Source organism: Ascaphus truei, chromosome 11 (genome assembly GCF_040206685.1).
Source record: "Ascaphus truei isolate aAscTru1 chromosome 11, aAscTru1.hap1, whole genome shotgun sequence".
In the NCBI taxonomy this organism is placed as follows: Eukaryota; Metazoa; Chordata; class Amphibia; order Anura; family Ascaphidae; genus Ascaphus; species Ascaphus truei.
Window position 1 is genome coordinate 38,831,084 of NC_134493.1, and position 23,603 is coordinate 38,854,686.

The following is a 23,603-nucleotide window of genomic DNA, read 5'->3' on the forward strand; positions in this document are numbered from 1 at the left end:
GCCTTTGCCGCAGCCGAAGGGGAGCCAAAGGGTGTGAGCTGTTTGCTGCCATTCACTGATGTTAAAGCTGCTGTATTTCAATCTGAAACTCACCAGTCCTTTATCCCCTGTACCCAATTGTCCAACTCTGTCCATGAAATGACTGAATAACCCTGTTCATTTCATGTAACTATGTATTGTCATAACTCTGTGCCCAGGACATACATGAAAACGAGAGGTAACTCAATGTATTACTTCCGGGTAACACATGTTATAAATATAACCATCACTGCCCACGTTCTCTCTAATCAGACTTGTGCAGCTAGGGAGGGACAGGTTTCTTGCTCACCTCGTACACCGGAATGGTTCTCTTGGGGCTCTTGCTCTTCAGGTTCCACACGGTGCAGATTTTATCCCGGCCTGAACTGCAAGGCGGAGAATACAAATCCATCAATCTCTCAGCACCCACAGCCAGGAGGACCCTTACTGCTACATTACATGCGTATCTGCACCCACGCGTCTCTCCTACACCAAGCAACGGAGGGACACATTTCAGTATATAACCCTCATGGCTATGCATAATCAAATCTAATACACGTACGGTGCTTAAGGCCGCACTTAGTCCCGGCGACGATGATGTAACGCTGCGGTCGCTGAAAAAAATCAAATTGAAGTGACTTCCAGCGATTGCAACCAAGCCGTCGCACCGCTCCTACTATAAGCGCACGCGACAGATTCAATACATTTGTTTTGACGCAACGACGCGTCCCCGTGACTGTAAGCCCGGCCTAAGACCCCCAACATCTACATCAGAGGAAGGGCCACACACCGGTCAGGTTTTCAGGATATCCCTGCTTCAGCATAGGTGGATCAGTCTCAGCTTCAGCACAGATGCCTCAATCAGTGGCTCAGATCTTTCACTGAGCCACCTGTGCTTAAGCAGGGATATCCTGAAAACCTGACCTGTTGGTGGCCCTTCAGGACTGCAGTTGGTCGCCCCTGCTGTAGACAGAGTGCAAGCTCTTCGGGTGGAGACTCCTTCCTCGCCTTGTGCCCGGAGATGCATTGCAGGCCCCTCACCTGACCATGGTGTCCCCGTCGGGGGAGAAGCAGAGTGATGTCACCGCGCTGTAGTGGGTCTCTAGGACACACAGGCACTTGCTGGACTTCAGGTCCCAGATCCGGATCTTGTAGTCCATGGAGGAGGAGAAGAGCTGGAGTCGGGACATGTCGGGGTGGAAATGCACCAAACTGCAGGAACAGCAGAGCAGGAAGGAGAGTTAGGAGCACAGCAGCACGAGAAGACTCCCAGGCACATCCCCACTTGACCATTAACTGAAAGCACTCAACCATATAACATCCGAACATTCGTAACAACAAAAATCTGAATTTAAAGGACGTTGCAGATCCCCCCCCACCAAAGTGTACAAACCAACATCACAGGATGTACTATGCATGCCATTCTTTACATAGAGCTCAGATAAGAAAATGTAGTTACAAAGTATTAGGTGGGACTACAGCTTTTTTGTGGTTGCATTAAACTCCGGCTCCAGCCAATAGGAATGGGGATAAGGAGTTCCATCAGTGGCTGTGCACAGCACTGACACAATGACCTGTGCTAAAGTTTCACCTCTTCCAGTCACTCTACATCAGTATTTCTCAAACGTGGTTCCACGTCCCTGCCCTGAGGTTCCGTGAGAGGATTCCGCATCCCGGCCCTGAGGTTCCGTGAGAGGATTCCTCGGCCCTGCCCTGAGGTTCAGTGAGAGGATTCCTCGGCCCTGCCCTGAGGTTCCGTGAGAGGATGCGAGGGTTCCACGGCCCTGCCCTGGGGTTTCTTGAGGGGATCAAAGGGGCTGCGGGAGTTCCCCAATCTCCGAGAGCAGGGTAGTTTACTTTATTCTGATTGGCTGCTGCTGGTTAATGCAGCCAATCAGGAAGGGGGGGGGGGGGAGTTGGGAAAGCAGAGGCGGAAGCAGCATGGGCAGAACAGCAAAACCCTACAATGAACAGCTACAGACATCTCTACTGTTACAATTTACACCATAAATACTGCAGCAAAATAGTCTCTCTTACTGGACCACACCGGAGGATCCCTTCAGGTTGTGGGTGCAGTACTGCTTGAGAACATCCCAGATCTTGATAGTGCTGTCACAGCCTCCTGCGGGGAACCGAAATAAAGAGAGACACTTTGTATCATCAGGTGCAGGAAAATATCTTCAGCATCGACCTTTAAAAACCTCCCCCTACGCCTAGGCTACCAGTCTGGGTTCAATGCATCACAGGAGCTTTTCTGGTTCAGGCACCAAATACTGGTATTACATCATTGTATTGGGTAATTTGGTTGGAAAAGTAGGGGTGTTATGACTGAAAACTGTCCAGCAAAGAAAACAGACACTGTAACAGAGGGGAGAGATAGTGGGTGCTCCGGCAGTAACAGGATAATATTTAGAATGAGAATGCCAATGTATAATATGGACACAGCAGGACAAAACTCATTGATTGGAGTGGGTGACAAAATAAGAGTAAGTGAGAAATCTTGTAAAAAATGTTCCCTCCTAAAAGGTAGCAGCCAGTAATGGTGTCCCACACTCCTGCAGCCTCATCGGTGGCAAGGCAATGATCATTAACAAGACAAAGTAACTCACATGTTTTCGTCTTGATAATATCCTTATGAACAAATTAATTGGGAAGCCTCACCCACTCCTAGAGTTTCCCTAGTGTCCTAGCGTGGCGTGACCAGCCGCAAGTAAGTAGATCCAAGCAGCTGAACAAGAAGTATCAGCAGCGCACAGCCAAGGGAGCCAGGTATAACAAATTACTTTATTAACAAAAGAACATCACTAAGAAGGTGTGAAGACCTCCTTTTGTTAATACTTCTTGTTCACCTGAATGTAACAGAGGGGGCTGCATGCAGGATACAGTGATAAGAACACCAGGCAAATGTAATTATAGGAATAAAACATTGTCCATTTATTCCCAGCGGAAGCTGCCATATAGACCACACATGTTCTACCCCTAAAGTGCATGGCAAACTTGTTAGAAGTGGGCAGCTGGCATCGAAACCACGCGCCTGGAAGCAAAACCAAGACTACTTACCTGTGGCCAGAAGCGTGGAGGTGGGGTCGAAGGTCATGCTGGCAACTGGAGCCGTGTGGATGGCTTTCCAGGTGCGGGAACACTTGCCCTCTCGCCATTCCCACTGCTTCAACAGCAAGGCACGGCTGCCGGTTACCAAGATCTACACCAGAGACACAATAGAGGTGTAATGTTAATATAGTATGAGTCAGGAATTTTTAACTGGGGGTCACACCAAGTGGCCCCTGGACTGTGTATCTTTCAATTTCCTGTTAGGCAGCCAAGTGCAATTTTGTTCACAATAACATTCACTTATAAAAGGTATAGATCAGTCAAAAGCTACCAACAGGTCAGGTTTTCAGGATGTCCCTGCTTCAGCACAGGTGGCTCAATCAACGACAGCCACCGGTGCTGAAGCAGGGATATCCTGAAAATCTGACCTGTTGGTAGCTCGAGGACTGGACTGACTGCCCCTGGTACAGATGTTAAACATTATAAAAATATTTGCAAGTATTATTTAAATGTATCCTAAATTATATCACAATACACATTTAGCCCTTCTAATCCTCATTTTTTTCTGATACTGTTCTTTGGAAACCTGGTTTAAGAGCCCTGGATACATGGTCAGTGGAACAAAGTCACAGCATATTAATGAACTACTGCAATAATGACATTTATTTTCATTATTCACCTACTTTTTGCTCAAGGAGACCGACAATAAGATTTCTACCAGCGCGTCTCACGAAGAAACTTAAAATGTACAACTATATCCTTAAACTCCTATACAACTTCATTAAAAATTATAATCTGCAAAGAATACGCTGGATTGATCATGAGCAGGTCAATATGATCTATTTTTAAAAAGTGAAGCTATTCTTAAGTCACTTGACCTCTCTGATTATTCACAACCCCAGCACCCAAATGTAAGGAATTCCAGAGCTAAATAACAAAGTAATAACGAAATGCTAGTAAACCTACATAAAAGTAAATGGCTTTTTGATATCCCCAAAGTACTGTACCTGTCAAATACAGATTATACAAGACAAAAATGTATTCAATTACCTCATCATCCGGACTAAGGGCAAATGATGTTATATCTTCCAGGTCATCCTAAGAAGAAAAAAATATTAGGTAACCGCTGCAAGAACCTCTCCAAATGTTATCAATGTTACGAGAAGGGCCAGAATATTGGCATGGTTACAGTGCGTTTTACCTGTTCGATTGTGTGGCTGACAGCTCCTGTCGCAATGTCTAATATGTTGAGTTTATTCCCACAGGTACAAAAAATGTGTGTTCCATCTTTGTTTATCTGAAACACGAAAGGGGACAGGTTACACTGTAGAAAATAAAATCCAGAGAATAGTTTGAGATTCTGAATTCTAATTCATATTTTACTTATCAGAGACATATACAGAAAAATACACAGAAAAATACACAAGTCTGTGAGATGGAAATAAATGACACTTCCAGTAGCGGCTAATTACCTGAATATTTCCTCCCTTGTAAAAAGCTTCAATTTTTCTGGACACGGTAAAGCTGGAAAGATGACAAGTGAATAATGTGTTATATACCATACAGTTACTATCATGTGTGCCAGGTCAGGAGTTACAAGCTTGTCTTGTGTCACTTATTTACATTGGGTGTCACTCACGGCCAGCACTGACACTCTCCCAGACTTCTAAGGACTTCAACTAGTTGTAGTTTGGACCTTTCTACAGAGATGTCAACCTCCAATAATCGAAAATCAATGAGGTTAAGGGCTTTGGACCCCCCAAAAAACACGTCAACAGAAAAATACTAATTCTCATCATTGACACTGCACTGGAGTCTGAGAAAAATGATGCAAAAAATATATAAATAAATTGTGACCGACCTCACATTAATGAAACTCATGTGTCTGTTTTTACTAATGAGTAATGTATTTTGTTCCTGAACCAAGGTGATTGTCCTGGTGTTATACGGGGACATCGATGCACTGTAGAAGGGAGAAGTCAGAGCAGCTGGACCCGTAAAGTCCTTATTGTCAATCTCTGCTCAGCATCATGTCAAGTTTACTGTGCTCTCCAGTAGCAGCCTTGGTGCTTATTGGTATATTGGACATCAGTGAGTGAATACAGTGAGTGTAATAATCAGGGTATCGGTGGGTCTGTCAGTGCCTGGCGCTGCTCAGTTCTTCACTTACTTGGTCTTGAATTGAACTGTGGAAGCCGCCATGTTCCTTTATCCCATCTGCTTCCCTCTCTGCATCCAATAAAATGTAACCAGTGCAATAACCACACACGTGGTCAACTACAACTCATGTGTTTCCTGCAGCTACATTCCACTTCCGGCGCTGCCATGCAACGTCAATCCCCGGCGCATGAGGCTATGAAGGGAAGCTACTGCGTCGCCATTTTACTACACCCAACTCACCATAGTAACCGGATACAATAGGATTTTTAGTGTAGTGGTATCACCAGGTTTAGGCAGATACAGAATACCCTTTGAAGATTTCATCTTTACATTCAGTGTAGGCACAAATTGTATTAAATACAAAAAAAGGAAATCAGTCTATTTACAATTGTAAGGCTATTCCCCTATGGTTTTCCATCACCTCTACCTTAATAAAATAACATCTGATTCTTTTTTTAACACCAGTACCGCATTTTGAATTATTGGACAATTACTGTATAATGTTCATAATTACAATGCTATATGTTCCCTGTTTTAGTGACCTAGGGCAGGGTTGCTCAACTCCAGTCCTCAAGCCCCCCGACCCCCAACAGGTCAGGTTTTCAGGATATCCCTGTTTCAGCACAGGTGGCTCAGTGAAAGACAGCCTCTGATTGAGCCACATGTGTGGAAGCAGGAATATCCTGAAAACCTGACCTGTTTGGAGGGGGCTTGAGGACACGAGTTGCTCACCCCTGCCCTAGGATACATTCCAGTGTCACATTCCCTTACAAATAAAGTAACGTCCGTAATGATTACAAAATAATCAATAGGGCTAATTAGAAAAAATTGGTGACTTGTTATCTGAACACAAAAAGACACAATTGATCAGTTTATATATTTATTCAGTATGAAGAAACAACAAATTGAATGAATAAAATTCAACAAACAATTCAAATAATCTTAAGTGTAAGTGAGATAAATTACAACAGTTTGGCCCCAAATTAATTCAAAAATAAAAACTTTTTGAGGTCTCGGTTGTGTATCTCCCGTGGCTCACTTCCGTGGAGGTCGGTTGTGTACCGTGGCACACCTCCAGTGTACAGAGGCCTGAGTGATTTACTGTGACTGGGCTGTGTGGTCTGCTTCCCCATTCTCCAGACCATCATTAATCCACTTTATCTGCCTGCTTATCTGGGAGGAGAGGCTCTCCATGCGCTTGGCTTTCTGCCTCAGCTTGTGGAGCTCCCTGCTGTAGTTCTCTTTCAGCTCCATGTAGCAGTTGTGCGCCTCTCGGTTTGCGGGGCTGAGCGTGGTGCCGCAGCCCATGTGACACGTCTCCCTCCAGTAATCGCAGCTCTGGCCGTGCTTGCACATGTCCTTCCGCAGCACCTCGGCGGGGCAACCTTCGTTGGAACATCCCACTATCCCAAACGCACAGGATTCTGCGTGCTCCTCACAGCTCAATAGGGGAAATTGTGCTGGGCAGCCATTCTGCTCATTGGGGCACTGCTCAAACACACAAACACACATAGTGCTATATTTACTAAGCCTTACAGAGGCAATCCAAGCAATATTCTACGTGTCTGTTTTTTTAAATACATCAGTTCTGTAGTATTAAATAATAATACTTATTGCATTTTTGTTCTATTATTATTCAACTCAATGCCATTTTTAATGAGCTTTAATACACTGAGCATGCTTTCATTTCTATAGCCAGTTTTAGCCCACCTCCCCAGCAGTGCAAGATCTTTGTAACACTTTCCTGTTTGTGATCATTTGTTGCCAGTATTCCCAGCAATTTGAGCTGCAAACTGTAACAATAGATAATGTTCCCTTAGTAATATAAGGATACAGTGTAGCTGCTGAGTTACACTGACTGAAAGATTGATTGAAACTTAAAGGCAGCCATTTAGTGAACCCTGGGAAGCAGGATATTTGCTGATCGATCACGGGAGAACGAATCGATCGGCAGCTTAGATAATTCGTTTTCAATAAAAGGTAATCATATGATGTATATAGTAAAACAAAACACATTTTAAAAAAAAATATATATATATTAAGTGCCACTTGGATTCTACCGCTGAGCTCGCTCATGTTTAACAGCGGTGACATCACCAACTCTCCAAGCAAGAGCAATCGGCTGTCAAACAATAATTTTAGAGCAGGAGCGGGGGGCGTGGCTATTAAGGGGTTGCGTGGCTATTAAGGGAGGGGGCATGTCATTGGCTGGGTCGGGGCTGTGTGTGTCTGTGTCCCTCCATTCTCTCCCTCCCCCTTTCCCTCCTCCCCTCCATTCTCTCCTTTGCCCCCTTCCATCCTCCCTCTCCCCCTTCCACCTCTCTCCGCTCAGCCCCCCTTCCACCTCTCTCCGCTCAGCCCCCCCTTCCACCTCTCTCTGCTCAGCCTCCCCCTTCCACTTCTCTCCGCTCAGCCTCCCCCTTCCACCTCTCTCCGCTCAGCCTCCCCCTTCCACCTCTCTCCGCTCAGCCCCCCCCCCTTCCACCTCTCTCCGCTCAGACTCCCCCCCCCCTTCCACCTCTCTCCGCTCACCTATACTATACCTCTCTCCCCATTGGTCAGAGCAGGGTCATGTGACCCTGCTCTGCGCTCCAAACTCAAATTGAATTGTCTCCCCAAGCACCAAGCTTGGGAGAGATTACGTGCCCGCGCACCGCGTGAGCAGGGGCGTGACAATTCACATTGCAGGACTCGGCAAGCGCAGCGCGCTCAGCCCTAGCGTGGACGCCGTCTTACATCCCATCCAAGCCAACGGGGCCATAAGGTCTCGTATGACAGAAGACTGCCTAGTAAATATTGACCATCGTGTTAAAGAAGAACAGTGCAGAAGTGAATGATTCTGCATTATAAGAGCATAATCATGTTTGAAAGTCAAGTAAATGTATTTATTTGAAAAAGGACACTTTGTAATGTACTGTAAACCTGCGAACACTGAAGAAGAACACTGAAGAAACACACGCCTTTTGCTTACAATAATTCCCTCACCAACGCGTTTCACTTTATCACCACTCTGGTGAAACAATGCAGATTTTGCCACAAATGTAAACTTTCAATGAATGAGTGACAGTTATTATAGGAAGGGAAAAGGGATGACATTTGGTTTAAAGTGACACTTGAAGCTTTGGACACCACTAGTATTGGGAAGTCAGCTGTTATGGAATCTACAAGGTAGACAAACATGTCCCCACCAGAGGTTTTTGAGCATTTTCACACACATATATATATATATATATATATATATATATATATTATATATATATATATATATATATATATATATAATTTATATGTTCACAATTCACCTATTTATCAGCATCATTTGATCACTAATATAAACACTCGATTACTGATTATATATTGTGTGGGAGCGCCGACCAATACCTTTTTTTTTGGTGTTAATCTGGAGTCTGCAAGGTCATGAGTTCAAGTCCCAGCTACCACTATTTTTGTTTCTATCTCAAGAAGGCAAATTGGGGGTGCCACGCTACCCCCACCCCATTAGTGGCTGCAAGTACAGCTCTAAAGCAGGGTTTCCCAAACTTTTTTTTCCGTGACCCGGTTATTTTTGAACTTCTCCTTCGTGACCCACTAAAAATTTTATCGCCTATACTGGCCTATAGGGCCTGCACAGACACACACACAGCCACTGATACACACACACACACAGCCACTGATACACACACAGACACACACAGCCGCTGATACACACACACAGCCACTGATACACACACATACACAGCCACTGATACACACAGACACACACACAGCCACTGATACACACACACACAGCCACTGATACACACAGACACACACACAGCCACTGACACACACACACTGATACACACACACGCAGCCACACAGAGACACTGCTACACACACACACACACACACTGATACACACACAGAGACACTGCTACACACACACACAGACACTGATACACACACACAGACACTGATACACACACACACTGATACACACAGACACTGATACACACAGACACTGATACACAAACACACTGATACTGATACACACACAAACACACACACTGATATATATACACACACACACACACACAGACACAGATACAGATACAGATACACACACACACACAGCCACTGATACACACACACACTCGCTCTCCCCTATACGCACACAGACACAAACAGTGAATTACAGGCAATGACGGATGTGAGTGACTGGAGGGGGGGGCCAGGGACTGGGTGGGTGGGAGGAGGGGGGGACTGTGTGGGTGGGAGGAGGGGGGAGACTGGGTGGGTGGGAGGGGGGGGACTGGGTGGGTGGGAGGGGGGGACTGGGTGGGAGGTGGGAGGGGGGACTGGGGGGAGGGGGGATTGGGACTGGGGGGGAGGGAGGACTGGGACTGGGTGGGTGGGAGGGGGGACTGGGACTGGGTGGGAGGGGGAGGGGGGACTGGGTGGGAGGTGGAGGGGAGACTGGGAGGGGGGACTGGGACACTTGGGTGGGAGGCAGTGACTGGGTGGGTGTGTGGAAGATGGTGGGTGAGTGACTGGGTGGGTGGGAGACAGTGGGTGGGTGACAGTGACAGTGACTGGGTGGGTGACAGTGACTGGGTGGGTGACAGTGACTGGGTGGGTGGGTGACAGTGACTGGGTGGGTAGGTGACAGTGACTGGGTGGGTGCGTGACAGTGTGGGTGGGTGACAGTGACTGGGTGGGTTGACAGTGACATTGGGTGACAGTAACTGGGTGGGTAGGTGGGTGACAGTGACTGGGTGGTGTGACTTACCTTGCCGCCGGACGCTTTCCCCTGCTGCCCCCGATATCCCCTGCATCCCTCGATATCCCCTGCTGCCCGGGACGGTAGGTGGGCTTGGGGGCACGGGAGGTGGGCTCGGGAGGGGGTGCCACGGGAGGTGAGCTCGGGAGGGGGTGGCACGGGAGGTGAGCTCGGGAGGGGGTGGCACGGGAGGTGGGCTCGGGAGGGGGTGCCACGGGAGGTGAGTTCGGGAGGGGGTGGCACGGGAGGTGAGCTCGGGAGGGGGTGCCACGGGAGGTGAGCTCGGGAGGGGGTGCCACGGGAGGTGAGCTCGGGAGGGGGTGCCACGGGAGGTGAGCTCGGGAGGGGGTGCCATGGGAGGTGAGCTCGGGAGGGGGTGGCACGGGAGGTGAGCTCGGGAGGGGGTGCCATGGGAGGTGAGCTCGGGAGGGGGTGGCACGGGAGTTGGGCTTGGGAGGAGGTGCCACGGGAGGTGAGCTCTGGAAGCGGGTCGCGGGAGGAAGCGGGCCGCAGAGGAGCTGGTACTTCCTCCTCCGTCCCACGTTGGGAGCGGGGGGGAGGAAGGGAGCGGGCTCTGCTTGCCCTGCGCATGCGCGCGGGACCGCGGGGGGAATCGCTGCCATTTTTTTAACTCGAGCGGGGGGGGGGGTGCGGGGGGGAGACACCGTGCGGCCAGCCTCGCTGCGACCCGGCAATTTTGATGCCGTGGCCCGGTGCCGGGTCGCGACCCACCATTTGGGAAACGCTGCTCTAAAGAATCTGTAATGGCCTTGCGGTCCTATGCTGATGCTGCATTCTAAAACGTCTCGCCACAATGTCACTAAGATTAAAATCACACCGGGCCTTATCACGCCTCATTACCTTGACATGCAGGCGGTTGATTTTCCTCTTCAGCTTGTGCATCAGGACAAACAGTTTCCCCTTCACCTCTGTCCTACAGCATGGACACGTTTGCTGCCTAAAGAAATCAGATTGCTTGTTAACCTGTTCTGTGCCAGAGGCTCAGAGATGAAAGCAAGCCATACTGTACAAATGTCAATGCAATTGCCCTAGCATAATTAAACCCATTGCAGGGACGGCAATTCAGTTACAAGGAGCCTTTTATTACGTCTATTTTTTAAATTCTAATTCTAGATCTCTTCAGTCATTATCACATTGCAGGTAACCCACGGGTGGCTGGGGTTTCTGCATCACTGCACATCGAGGCAGTTGTCAACGGTCTGGACCAGCTTGGTCACTCCACTATTTTTATATTACATCTGTTGATTGGGGTTCTTCTAATGGCTAAAAAACTTAGAGAAGAGAGCAGCCTTCCAGAGGACTGGTATAAAAATAAACGTATTCAAACTAATCAACGTTTTGGTCCGTTACTTAGACCAGGGTTGCGCACACTTTTCAGTCTGTGACCCAAGGGCCCCCCCCCCCTGTCTGCTCTCCCCATTCACGGTTATCTCGTGTCTTCTGACGTCACGACATGTGACCCTGTGCGTCATTTGATGCCACGTTGCTATGGAGACGTGTCGCACGAAGCCGCATGAGACCAGGTAAGGCTGAGTCCATAGAAGGGCAGTCAGCGCTGAGCCGTGCGGACGCTCCGCGCTGAGCCCCTGCATCCTCCATGAGGATGTCTTTAGAGGGGGCTCACGCGAGCGTCCGCAGGCGTGCTGAGGCGCTGGATTTTTCAGCCGACAGCCAAGCTGTTTTTCAGAGCGCTGTCGGCTGAAAACATCCAATCAGTGCGGAGCAGCGTCAACGTCACGGCGCCGTGACTTTGTCGGAGCGTCGCGGGCGATTGGCCCAGCGACGTCACTGCCCCGCCTCCTCCCTCAGTCTCCCCCTGCCTCCCGATCGCGCCCGCTGGCTCGCCTGCATGTGCATGAAATCGCGCAGATTTCAGCAGGCGAGCCTCAGCGTCAGCGCGCCTCAGCCCTGCTACCCCCTCTATGGCCCCAGCATAAGTGATACAGAGGCCTCGCGCGCTCCACCTGGCATTTAATTTCAATGCTTTGGGAAAGAGCGCTGGACCTTTGTCAGGATCAAAAAGTGTGTGCCTAACATCGCTTATATACCTAAAGGGATTAAACACCTGTGAAACTAGTATCAACACACAGTCACTCCCACTGACGTCATTGTGCATACGTGTAGACAAATCATTACCTGGTGGCTATTTTGCATTCCTTGTTAACTCTTTACATTAAAAGGAAAAACAGGTGGAGAGTTCATTCAGTCTGTGTTGTTGTGACACACGAGGCCTTTAATGAGACAGAGTAAGGAATGCACCTTATCTTCCTTCATTAACAAACTTACAAGACATCACACTGATGTCTAACCTACTCTCTGCATCAACGTACATCCAAGTAGACCGGTATATGATACCATAGTGTTGCCTGGTGGTGACAAGAAGCACTCACCTGGGGCAGCCCACTTACCTCTTCAGCCATTGCAATATACACTTTCGGCAGAAGATATGGCCGCAGGAAATCATGACCGGGCACCTCAGGACCCCCCGGCAGATGGAGCAGCGGAGATCGTGGCCAGGGCTTTCAGTGAAGATATCAAGGTCATATCCACCAGTCTGGGAACAGAATGCAATGACCAGCGGGCTTTGTGCATACAGAGCAGGAAGCAGAACATGCAGCAGCCATAGAACCTGAAGACTCGCTGACTACATGGGAAGCGTTATACTCAGGAGAGGAGTTGCCATCACTCCACACCGGAACGGCAAACACAATCATATCAAATATATTAGTAGCTGAAACTTAGACTTAAAGCAGCAAAACATGTGAAGTCCTATGGGGTTTTTTTTTTTTTTTTAAATAAATCCGTACTGTAGTATTAGATAATAGAGACTGTTATTTTTACTATTATTAAACTCAATGCAATTTCTAATAATTTTTAAAGCTGCAGTTCAAGCAATATCCTACGTGTGTATTAAAAAAAAAATCAGTTCTGTACTATGAGAAAATACTTGTAGCATTTTAAAAAATAAACAATTTTAAAGACATTTTTACAATATTCTAATGTAACAATTTTGTTCCTATAGCAAGTCACATCCCCCCCCCTTCTGAAACAGCATCCCCTTTTTGAGCCCTGCTCTCTCTAGCAGTGAACCAATTGAATCTAGTTCTTGCCTGGTCACGTGATCTCCCTCACAGAACTTTGGCTGTCAGTGCAATAGAAGAGGACCCAAGATACATTTAGTGAACCCCCAGACCGTGGTTTTCAGCTGTGCAAGCGCCGCTAGAACATCAGGAGCGCATGCAGCAGCCTCCAGCGGGGCATTAGCCTAACACTGACTGAAGGATAGATTGAACAACTGAAAAGCGGCCATTATGTTAGGCACACAATCAGGATTTTGACAGATTTACAACAGTAGCACCAAACGATTACCAGCTTAGGTAAGAATGTAGAATTATACATCATCACATATACACATAAGAGGGCGGGGATGTAGTATTGCTGCTTTAACATTTAGATATAATGTGCAGGTTTCTGGAATATTACATTTCCAACTATAGATCTATGTGGAAGAATTGCCCACAGTAATTGTGCGTGCTCACTATATTGCCATTCACTCACATTTTCACCTGGCAGATTGTCCCTGTACAGTACTTCTAAAAAAACAAAACACACTGTACATTGTGGAATGTCACGTGACAGCCGCCCAATACAAGGGACAGCCGCCCAATACAAGGGACAGCGTATCACAGGACAGCTGAAATATTCCACCCCTACTAAACACGGAAAGGAACGTACAATATGAAGCATGCTTTAAACTGGTTTAATTCCTACCTATCAGGTAGATCCCAACATGAGACAAACCCCTCCCTTAAGTGTTAGTCAAATACATGTGAATAGAGTACTTAAGTCACTGGAGCATAGCTGTGTGCCATAAGGCTGTGTAACATGAAAAGCGTCACATCAAAAGTGTCTACAAGAGTTAATTTTGGAGTTGAATTTGGAGGTGAAGATTGGAGGAAGATCTGGACTCTGCATTACAACTTTGCCACTATGAGACATTAACTTTTATCATCTGTGATTTATTTGTACACTTTTATCCTCCAGTACCTTGGAATCTCTCCTCCTGCATCTCATTATGCCCCCCCTATTTATTTTTCTGTGTACTGTTTCCTCACTCCTTTGTGAGCATCTCTGTTCTCTACAACATCCCCACTCCCCACTCCACCAGTATTTATACACCTCTCTCCCAACAACTTCTTTACCCCTCAATAAAAACCACTCACACATCCTCTATTTACTCCTTCCTGCTGCTAGGGATCTCCCCTAAGCCTGAAGCCAGACATACACACATGATCTCACTCATGCCTCCCTGCCACCTCTTCCCCTGTAAATGTTGTCAACTTTTTCATTTAACACTGACCTTCCTTAAATTTTACCCCACAAATCAAGCATCCCAACAGCCTGCACTCATGGCTATTGTCCCAAACTCAGTCACGCCCACCACCCATTGTGACCAAGCACTGCCATCTACAGCACTTACTCCCTCATCTGCTGTCTCTGTGTAAGTTTCCCATTAAACCTCAGATTGTAAGCTCTTCGGGGCAGGGATTTCCTTTCCTATTGTCTGATTTTGCTGCACTTATTGTATAATTATAATTCCCTGTACTCTATTCTTTGTGAAGTCGCTGAGTACACTTTTGGCGCTATATAAATAAAGACATACACTACAAACTCAGGCTCAAACTCCAACCCCTTGGATAGCATCTGTTGTGTCCCGCAAAGCTCTGTTCTGGGGCCCCATTTCTTCTCAGTGTTTATCAATGATCTTCTTACAGCTTGTAAGGGAACTAATTAGACTGTTAGCTCCTCGGGGCAGGGACTCCTCTTCCTTAATGTTACTTTTATGCCTAAAGCACTTATTCCCATGATCTGTTATTTATTTGATTACCACGTGTATTACTACTGTGAAGCGCTATGTACATTAATGGCGCTATATAAAGACATACATACATACATACATACAACTTCATTACACATGAATGCAGATGATACAATCATATATGCACACAGCCCTAGCCTCTCCGACCTTGAACACTTACTGTACTTCAATCTGACTTTTTGAGACTTGAAAATTGGATTTCCAAAAACAAACTTTTTAAACACTGGCAAGACTATAACAATGGTATTTGGGAACAAGGCTGCATTTTTAAAGCTCCAATGACTGAGCTCCAGATCAGAACCAACGCTTATACCACCCTAACTCCTGTTACTAGTTTTAAATATTTGGGCATATGGTTTGACTCCCATTTAACATTTGGGGTGCACATTGATACCCTGAAATCCAAAACCTATGCCAAACTAGGTGTACTTTACAGGAAGAAATCAGCCCTATGTCTGCTGGTCAGAAAGTGTATCGCACAGCAGATGCTAATGCCAATTATCGACTATGGGGACATAGATTACGACTCGGCACCCCAAACCCACCTTAGCACACTTGATACCCTCTACAATTCAATATGCCGTTTTGTTCTCTAATATAAATACAACACATATCACTGCGAAATGCTCAAAGAACTAGATTGGTCATCACTTGAGCCTAGGCGCAAAGTTCATCTTTCCTGTCTTGCCTTCAAATACTTTCTGGGCAAGATACCCAGCTACCTGAACAAGCTCCTCACCCTTACCACATGCAGCACTTATCATCTGAGATCTCACTCCAAAAGACTGTTCATGGTCCCAAGGTTCAGCAAAGTATCCGCTCCTCCTCCTCTTACCATGCACCCCAAAACTGGAACAGACTACCGGAGACTCTCACAGCCACCACCAGTCTAAGTTCTTTCAAAACTAAAGCCGTCTCACATTTGAATCTGGTCTGTAACAGTTACATACACCTATAATATATATGTATTATCTGTGCGTGCAATGTCTTGTATATAATGAATACCTTGTTCACTTATGCAACTATGTATTTGTAACCATGTATTATTTATCATATTAAATCTATGCCCAGGACATTGAGAATTACCTCTATGTATTACTTCCTGGTAAAACATTTTATAAATAAATATGGTGTCTCTAGCTGGAATAAATGACTCAGTTTTCAACTGTGGTCTTGCCAGACTTAAGTAGGTACAATATTTTAATCTTCCAATGTGCATGGAGCCTGCTGAAATACTGGTTATGCCCCACATGCTTGGTACAACACCAGATGCTTTCTGAACACTCACCCAGCAAAAAAGAAATAGATTTGCAATCTCTTGGATATTCAAGTGTTCATGTAGTACTTGATAGCAATATCACCATATGTGTACGCATTTTAGAAAATAAATCCTCTTGGCACTTTTTTGCATGAAGATCTTTGAGCACTTACCGTCACAACCATGGTAACCTCTGCCATCGTAGAACAGTCTGTTGAATTTACAAAACAAAGCCGGCGTTTGATCAAATAGATGCACACAAGCAGAGTTCCCCTCACATCTCTCCCCTCCCATGAAACTGTTTCTAGAGCCAGGACACATTCACTGCACAAACCATGTGAGGTTCACACTGCCCTATCCCATTAGATTCTCTGTTCCATGCGATTCCAGCTGATCAGAGGGACGGAATTAAAAAGGTATTCACCAACACGGATCCCTGAAAATAAAAGCGGCATTGCAATTGGTCTGATGTTACTACAGCACCCATGATAAAAAGTCAAGTTTTCCCATTTGGTGAGCGTTTCCATGAAGCAAACTCAAAACAGAACAGCAAAAACAAAGCAACTGACACATTGGCTGCCTTTTAAGTCAGAGGCGTTTAGCAAACATGCAGAATATACTTGGATTGTAAGTTCTTTGGGACAGAAACTTTTTTTTTTTGACACACACCATCCAGTTTGAAGATTAAGAATGTGCCAACATGAGTCTATTTCTAAGAGCTCATCTCCATGAAGACTTTCAGCAGGTTTAGGTTGTAGAATTGTAACCACAACTTAATTTAGCAAAGAATCTTAAAGCAGTCACATGTTAAATGCGTCTTAAGCCAAGCTCATGGTGGCGGCGTCACTACATGAGCAATTCCAGGACTCTTACCTTAGTGCCTACTAGCTGATATACCCGGCGTTGCCCGGGATGTAAATGCGCAATAGGTAGTATTATTTATAAATCGCGTAACAATAGGTGACTGTTGTAAAGGTTGGATAATGTTGAAAAAAAAGATGGAAGAAAATGTAATACGATGTTGTATAAAAATGGTTTATTGTAAACACACCACAGTAAAATGTATATTTGTGACATAAGTGATGTGAAAATGTGAGGCGTGTGTCCTGCTAGGGTGTGAGCGTGTGTGAGGCGGCAGGTGGGTGTTCAGTACGGGTGGCGCGTGGGTAGTGAGTGCTGGCTTTGGGTCGGGGTCCTGCTAGGGTGTGAGGCGAGTGCGGGTGACAGCTGGTCAGTGATATTGTTGCGTAGGGGCAGGATGCGGCAGGTGTGTGTTGAGTGTGTGGGGTGGGTGAGAGGCGGCGGGTGTGTGGCGCAGGGGTGTGAGCGGTGGGCGGGTGAAAGGCAGAAGTGCGGGTGGGCGAAAGGCAGAGGCGGGAGGGCGGACGAAAGGCGTTGAAGGAGGGGAGGTGAGGTTGGAGGGGTGGTGGTGGTGGGTGGTGAGGTGAAGGGGGGGCGGAGGGGAGGTGAAGGGGGGGCGGAGGGGAGGTCGGAGGATGGGTGGTGAGGTGAAGGGGGGCAGAGGGGAGGTGAAGGGGGGCAGAGGGGAGGTGAAGGGGGGCAGAGGGGAGGTGAAGGGGGGCAGAGGGAAGGTGAAGGGGGGCAGAGGGAAGGTGAAGGGGGGCAGAGGGAAGGTGAAGGGGGGCAGAGGGAAGGTGAAGGGGGGCAGAGGGAAGGTGAAGGGGGGCAGAGGGAAGGTGAAGGGAGGGGATGTGGAGTGAGGGGAGATGAAGGCCGCTCACTCACCCGTCCGGCAGCTCCCACGTGGATCTGGAGGCGGGAGGCAGCGTGTTGTGGCCGCTCCCCCGCTGTGTCCCGGGCGCGCGCTCGCTCCGCTCCCCCGCTGACTGTAGCAGCGCTGGGGGGGGGGGGGGAACTGAGTGAGGGGAGGTGAAGGCCTCTCCCTCACCCGTCCAGCAGCTCCCACGTGGATCTGAGGCGGGATGCAGCGTGTTGTGGCCGCTCCCCCGCTGTGTCCCGGGCGCTCGCTCTGCTCCCCCTCTGACTGTAGCGGCGCTGGGGGGGAGGGGTGAAAGTGCAGGAAACAGGGAGAGGCGGAGCCTCCGGGACATGTGCTGCTAACACTGTGAGCCCCGCTAATGTATGTAACACCCCCCTAGTGTGTGTGTGTCTCCTTCACTCCGCCTCAGGCCAATGAGAGGTGTGCGGGGGCGGGCGGGCCAAAGGAGCAATCTCATTGGCCTGGCCCAATGAGATTGCCGCTAGGGACACTGGGAGGGACACATACAGACACTTTCAGAAATATATAGTAAGAAGATTGGAGTTCTTCAAGTGCCCGCAGTAAACCCTGCTACATTTTGCTGCCACAACGTAAATTGAGATTTGGGGCAACAGTAGAGCGAAGTCAGCTGGTTCAGCCAATGAGGGCGAACCAGCTCAGTGATGCATTTGCCCCCCCGATCTCCTGCAGCTAGCGCACACATCGCTGGGGCTGCAGGAGCGCACACGCAGCACAACCATGAGCTCGGCCATACACAGCTCATTTCTAGCTACATGTAGCAATTCTTTTCTCTCTTTAAATGGAGGACGACCAGTCTTGTAAATATACAACTTTATTAAAATGTATAATACAAATTTGAGCAAAGAAACATCACTAAAATGCAAGTTACATAATATCAAAGCATGAAAACAATTGTAGTACAAGATCTTAGAAGTGCAAATTAGTTTGTACATTTTATTAACCATGCAATCCAATAACTAGGAGCATTAAACCACCCAATTACCCAACTGAAAAGAAAAAAAGCAAGAGACAGAATCTTGTAATCTTTGAATGCAAGATCTCTTCACACATTCTTCAGTAATTACAGTAGTGTACATCCTTCCAGAAGGAAGTCTTGAAATATTCCCGATCCATCACACCTGCAAGAGAAAAATATACTTTCAGAGGCAGTCTGAATTTATAGATCGAAATCAATTCTCATTACAAACGCAAACTCCTTCAATGGTTGGGATCCAAGTATTTAGTGATTCTTAATTACGAATCAATAAAACGTTCTGCCATCCCACACATTAAAAAAACCTGACATTTTAAAATCTGGAGGAAACATTCCACAATAAAGCAGTCAATGTTTCTACTGTACCCACCTGTGAAAACACGAGCAATATTCTCAGAGGTGGGCCAATTACAGAATTAACTGCAGTCAGTTCCATGCGCTACACGCTACCTACACCCGCCCCGTGCACTACACAACCTACACCGCCCCTGTGCGCTACACGCTACCTACACTACATGTTACCTGCACCCACCCTGTGTGCTGCCTGCACCCCATGCGCTACCTACAGTCACCTATGTGCTACAGACCACTTGGTTCTGATTTTAGTAGCAGACTGCAATCAGGTGCGCCAACTCAGATGTAGGAACACGGGTCTCATTACACACACAAGTTTTATGAGTAATGAGCATAATGCTCCAGGTTCATTTAGGCACAGGTATCTCACCAAAGGCTACTGAGCAACGCCAGAGGTCATTTTCAGCCTGTGCCACAGAGCCTGACACTATCAAAGCCCCCAATAACAAAGGATTCTTGCTGTGTCCCCCCCCCCAATAATTAAAGTTACATGTTATCTGGTTTAAGGTTCTCTGGAGTGTTTGGATAATGGAAGGTAGAGTAACATACCAGAACAGCTTAACACCGTCACACCCACCTTTAGCATATTAAACCCATAGCCCTAACTATTAACAAGTAGCCAAACACTAACTTTACTCCTTTACCACTTGCCCTTCCTTGTAGACTTTAAGCTCCTCGGGCAGGGCACTCAGCACCTACTGTAACAATGCATGCGTATTACTTATTGCTAGATCTGTACACCTCACCACTGCAAGTCCATGTTTATGCCTACACACCTGGACTCAGGCAGTGGTGAGGTGCACAGGTCTAGCAGTTATTATCCAGGTTTATAGGCAGAGCTGCCCGGATCTTAAATGATCACTGCTCTCCAATGTCTGCAAGTTATCATCCTTCAGGAGGGGAAAAAAAACCCATGCCTGGTTTATCTGCCACTTAAATACGCCATCATGAATATTTATAATGGCTTCATCCCATATATGCACGTTAAAACTTTTTTTGCAAAATATATTCCTAAATATATTTATTATCTACTTACTGTTGTATCGAATATATTCCCAATTTGAATTATATTTATTGTTCAAACCAAAGATCTAGAAAATCCCAGAATATGGAAAGAGAGGACACACCCACACACGTTTACAAAAGTTATTCGGAATTTTAGTTACAATAAGTGCAACAAACAATAAGAAAGCCCTGCGAAGCATGACATACATATATACATACACACAGCATATACATATATACATACACACAGCATATACAAATATACGTGCAAGAGTATATTTAAGTGCGTTTTATGTATAGCCCCACACTCACCTCTACCACCCCACGTGCACCTCCAAGCCCATCATGGCAGCAGAGACCGCGCTGGCCTGCAGCAGAACCTCTTATATGAGGAGGCTCCGCCTCCTGTCTTCCCGGGAACACATGCAGCCTGCGCATGAGCACTGGGTCAGGCGCGCTCCGGGTCACAGGATCTCGCGAGATGCCGCTTGGATATATCACCCGGGCTCTTCCTGTTCTCGCCCTTCTAGTCCATTGACATCACGTGAGTGGGGAGATGGCGACCGGGGAGGGGGGCAGGGAATAATCCACCAACATCCGCGGCATCCCGCGCTCTGGCGGGTGTTGGGGGTGCGGGTTGTGTACTTGGGTGTCACGTTGTTATTGTTGGGTGAATATTTCGTGCTAGGGGAGAAGGATATTTAATGGGATCAGGAAGTGGGGCCATGGGCCTAGTAATATCATCGCGCCTGTTCTAGCAGCCATTGCTTGTGTAATAGTGTATACCTCTTGCAGTGGCCTGGGATAAAACGTGTGTGTGTGTATGTGTATATATATATATATAAATATATATAAATAAATAAAATCAAAGGCTCTTTACCAGGCAGACCAAAGAGTCAAGAGAATCCAAAGTACACGCAGCAAGGAAGAGAGCACACTTGGTATCAAAGAAAAAATGGTGTATGTGCCTGCTATTCAATACAATTTTTTCTTTGAGACCAAGTGTGCTGTCTCTTCCTTGCTGCGTGTACTTTGGATTCTCTGGACTCTGGTCTGCCTGGTAAGGAGCCTTTGATTATACTTATTCATATGGGACTAGCACTTGCCGTTTGTATTTGTGTGCCATCTGCTCTGTTACACTATATATATAATATATATATATATATATTCCATTTACATTTGCATGCTCATTATAAACCCCTCTCCACTTACAAAATAATATAATTTTAAGAATATGTTGCCCACCATCTGTTATACCAGATATATAATAAAGACAAGAATAATCCGAATTGCTGCATGATTAATAACTGTAAACATTGGGCAATAGTAGTCCCTGCCCTGAAGAGCTCGCAATCACATTTTTGTAATGGGAGGAAAAAAAGAAAATACTAATGATACAATTTTTTTTTTGGTTGTGGCGCAATCCCCAGTTCTCTGGGATACCGGTGCAAGTTTCCCCACTGCATCAGATACAGAAAATAATAATAATAATTTGACACTTTGGACTCAATTTTCTCCTAATGCCTTCCAATCATCACAGTCCCAGGACTGTCCTGTTAATGGGTTTTAGTATTGGCCACAGACAAAGGCAGGCACGAAATTCTGTCCTGGGTTTGATCTGTATATAAATGTGATCTGCAATGCGTTACTGGCCCTAAAAGCCGCGAAGGAGTTATGTATGTAAGCTATAAATATAACATATTTTTAACCAGGAAAGATACACCGAGTTACAGCGTGTGTGTGTGTGTTAAAGTGCAGTAGTAAGGTGGAAGTGACTTGGGGGTGGGATTGCGTTGCATCTTATTGTTATCGCCGTTTCCTAATCTTCCCTGGTCTGTTTTGCAGCAAATGGCGGACGACGCCGGTGGTAACAGGGGAGGTTTTCGTGGGGGCTTCGGCGGCGGTGGCAGGGGCCGCGGTCGTGGAAGAGGCAGGGGCCGCGGTAGAGGCAGAGGGGCCCGCGGGGGCAAAGCGGACGACAAGGAAGTAAGTTCCCCCACCCATCCCTATAACTTGCAATCTAACTTTTAGTACCCGAAGCACATAACAATAGAGCTTTGTAGGAGTCGGAGTGAGTTAGTGATTCAAATTGCATAGAGCACCTGGTCTCGAGTGGGGTTAGGGAAATAGCCATGTGGGCACCGGGTCATACAGTGGGTTGCATTTAATTGTCTCTTGTTATGCAGTGGATTCCAGTCACCAAACTTGGCCGCCTGGTCAAGGACATGAAGATCAAGTCCCTGGAGGAGATCTACCTCTTTTCTCTTCCAATTAAGGTATATATAGATGTTGAGTGGGCTGCAACTCATTTGCCTTCAAGAGTTGGGACACTTTGTAAAATACGGTTCTCGGCTCTGGCTGCTCATGTTTATATGATGCAGGAATGTTTCTAGTTCAAGTACAGTCGTGTGATCGCTCTCTCCAGGGAGCTAGGTATTTGACCCATCAGGAAACAGAATCTGTTGACTGGTCAAAGATTTCAGGTGAACTGCAACAGCATTTACAAGTGATGTATCACTTACATTATGCATAGCACTAATTACATTGTGTGCGCTGGGTTAGTTTTCACTAGCACAACGTAAAATCTAAAGTTGGACTTCCACTTTCATGGAGCAAAATCAGATTGACATAAATGTGAATATTTTAAACCTGCGCAGTTACATTATAATATGCAGTTAAATCGGTTGGGTATCCATACATTTGACCACCATCCCATACAACAGTATCTGATAGCTGTGAATAACATGGGGTAAAACCGTTCTATGTATAGTGAAGGTGATCTGGAAAGGACTAGATGCTAAAGTATCGTGTCTACAAGGCTAAGCGCATGTGTCCATTTAAATTCACAAACTAAATGGTGTAACCTCTTTGCTGCAGGAGTCTGAAATCATCGACTTCTTCCTGGGCACCACTCTGAAGGATGAGGTCCTGAAGATCATGCCTGTCCAGAAACAGACCCGTGCTGGACAGCGAACAAGATTCAAGGTATGTATGCTCTTCTGGCGAATGGTCACCCGTCGCACATCCTCATTGAACCATCCCTCAGCAGGTGACATTTGGAATAGTTTCTGATGTGCCTTTTTTTTTCTCTCATTCTGATTTTTAGGCTTTTGTTGCCATTGGTGACTACAACGGCCACGTTGGTCTTGGTGTCAAGTGCTCCAAAGAAGTTGCCACCGCTATCCGCGGGGCCATCATCTTGGCTAAACTGTCCATCGTACCTGTTCGCAGAGGCTACTGGGGTAACAAGATCGGCAAGCCCCACACTGTACCCTGCAAGGTATGAGCACTTTTCACCTGTTCTGGAAGATTTGAACCATGTGGGAACAGGATTTTGTTGAAGGGATAATGATCTAAGCGGTT

The 23,603-nt window shown here is 46.6% G+C and overlaps 2 protein-coding genes, 1 long non-coding RNA gene and 1 other non-coding gene across 6 annotated transcripts in view; 1 reads left to right on the plus strand and 3 right to left on the minus strand.

Moving 5' to 3' along the window:
* TBL3 (transducin beta like 3) overlaps nt 1-16,464 on the minus strand; it is a 32,760-nt gene extending 16,296 nt beyond the window's left edge. Inside the window, exons 1-9 of one of the 2 annotated variants that reach the window (XM_075565746.1) lie at nt 16,320-16,464; nt 10,850-10,946; nt 4,542-4,593; nt 4,271-4,366; nt 4,120-4,167; nt 3,079-3,220; nt 2,056-2,140; nt 1,060-1,230; nt 329-404 (exon numbers count right to left, since the gene is read on the minus strand). In XM_075565746.1, coding sequence (XP_075421861.1) covers nt 329-404; nt 1,060-1,230; nt 2,056-2,140; nt 3,079-3,220; nt 4,120-4,167; nt 4,271-4,366; nt 4,542-4,593; nt 10,850-10,857 — 678 coding nt within the window. In that variant the 5' untranslated portion in view covers nt 10,858-10,946; nt 16,320-16,464. Of the gene's footprint in view, nt 1-328; nt 405-1,059; nt 1,231-2,055; nt 2,141-3,078; nt 3,221-4,119; nt 4,168-4,270; nt 4,367-4,541; nt 4,594-5,239; nt 5,400-10,849; nt 10,947-16,319 lie in introns of those variants that run through there. The other variant, XM_075565744.1, reaches the window with a different exon arrangement.
* RPS2 (ribosomal protein S2) overlaps nt 1-23,603 on the plus strand; it is a 181,080-nt gene that overhangs the window by 154,891 nt on the left and 2,586 nt on the right. Inside the window, exons 1-5 of one of the 2 annotated variants that reach the window (XM_075565747.1) lie at nt 20,692-20,784; nt 22,086-22,226; nt 22,427-22,516; nt 23,118-23,225; nt 23,347-23,520. In XM_075565747.1, coding sequence (XP_075421862.1) covers nt 22,089-22,226; nt 22,427-22,516; nt 23,118-23,225; nt 23,347-23,520 — 510 coding nt within the window. In that variant the 5' untranslated portion in view covers nt 20,692-20,784; nt 22,086-22,088. Of the gene's footprint in view, nt 1-20,691; nt 20,785-22,085; nt 22,227-22,426; nt 22,517-23,117; nt 23,226-23,346; nt 23,521-23,603 lie in introns of those variants that run through there. The other variant, XM_075565748.1, reaches the window with a different exon arrangement.
* On the minus strand, nt 18,702-20,800 carry LOC142463246 (uncharacterized). Its single transcript, XR_012787396.1, has 2 exons — nt 20,553-20,800; nt 18,702-19,026 (listed from the first exon to the last, which is right to left on the minus strand). It is a non-coding gene; the product is annotated as an uncharacterized LOC142463246 (long non-coding RNA).
* LOC142463740 (small nucleolar RNA ACA64) lies at nt 19,517-19,646 on the minus strand. Its single transcript, XR_012787489.1, has one exon. It is a non-coding gene; the product is annotated as a small nucleolar RNA ACA64 (small nucleolar RNA).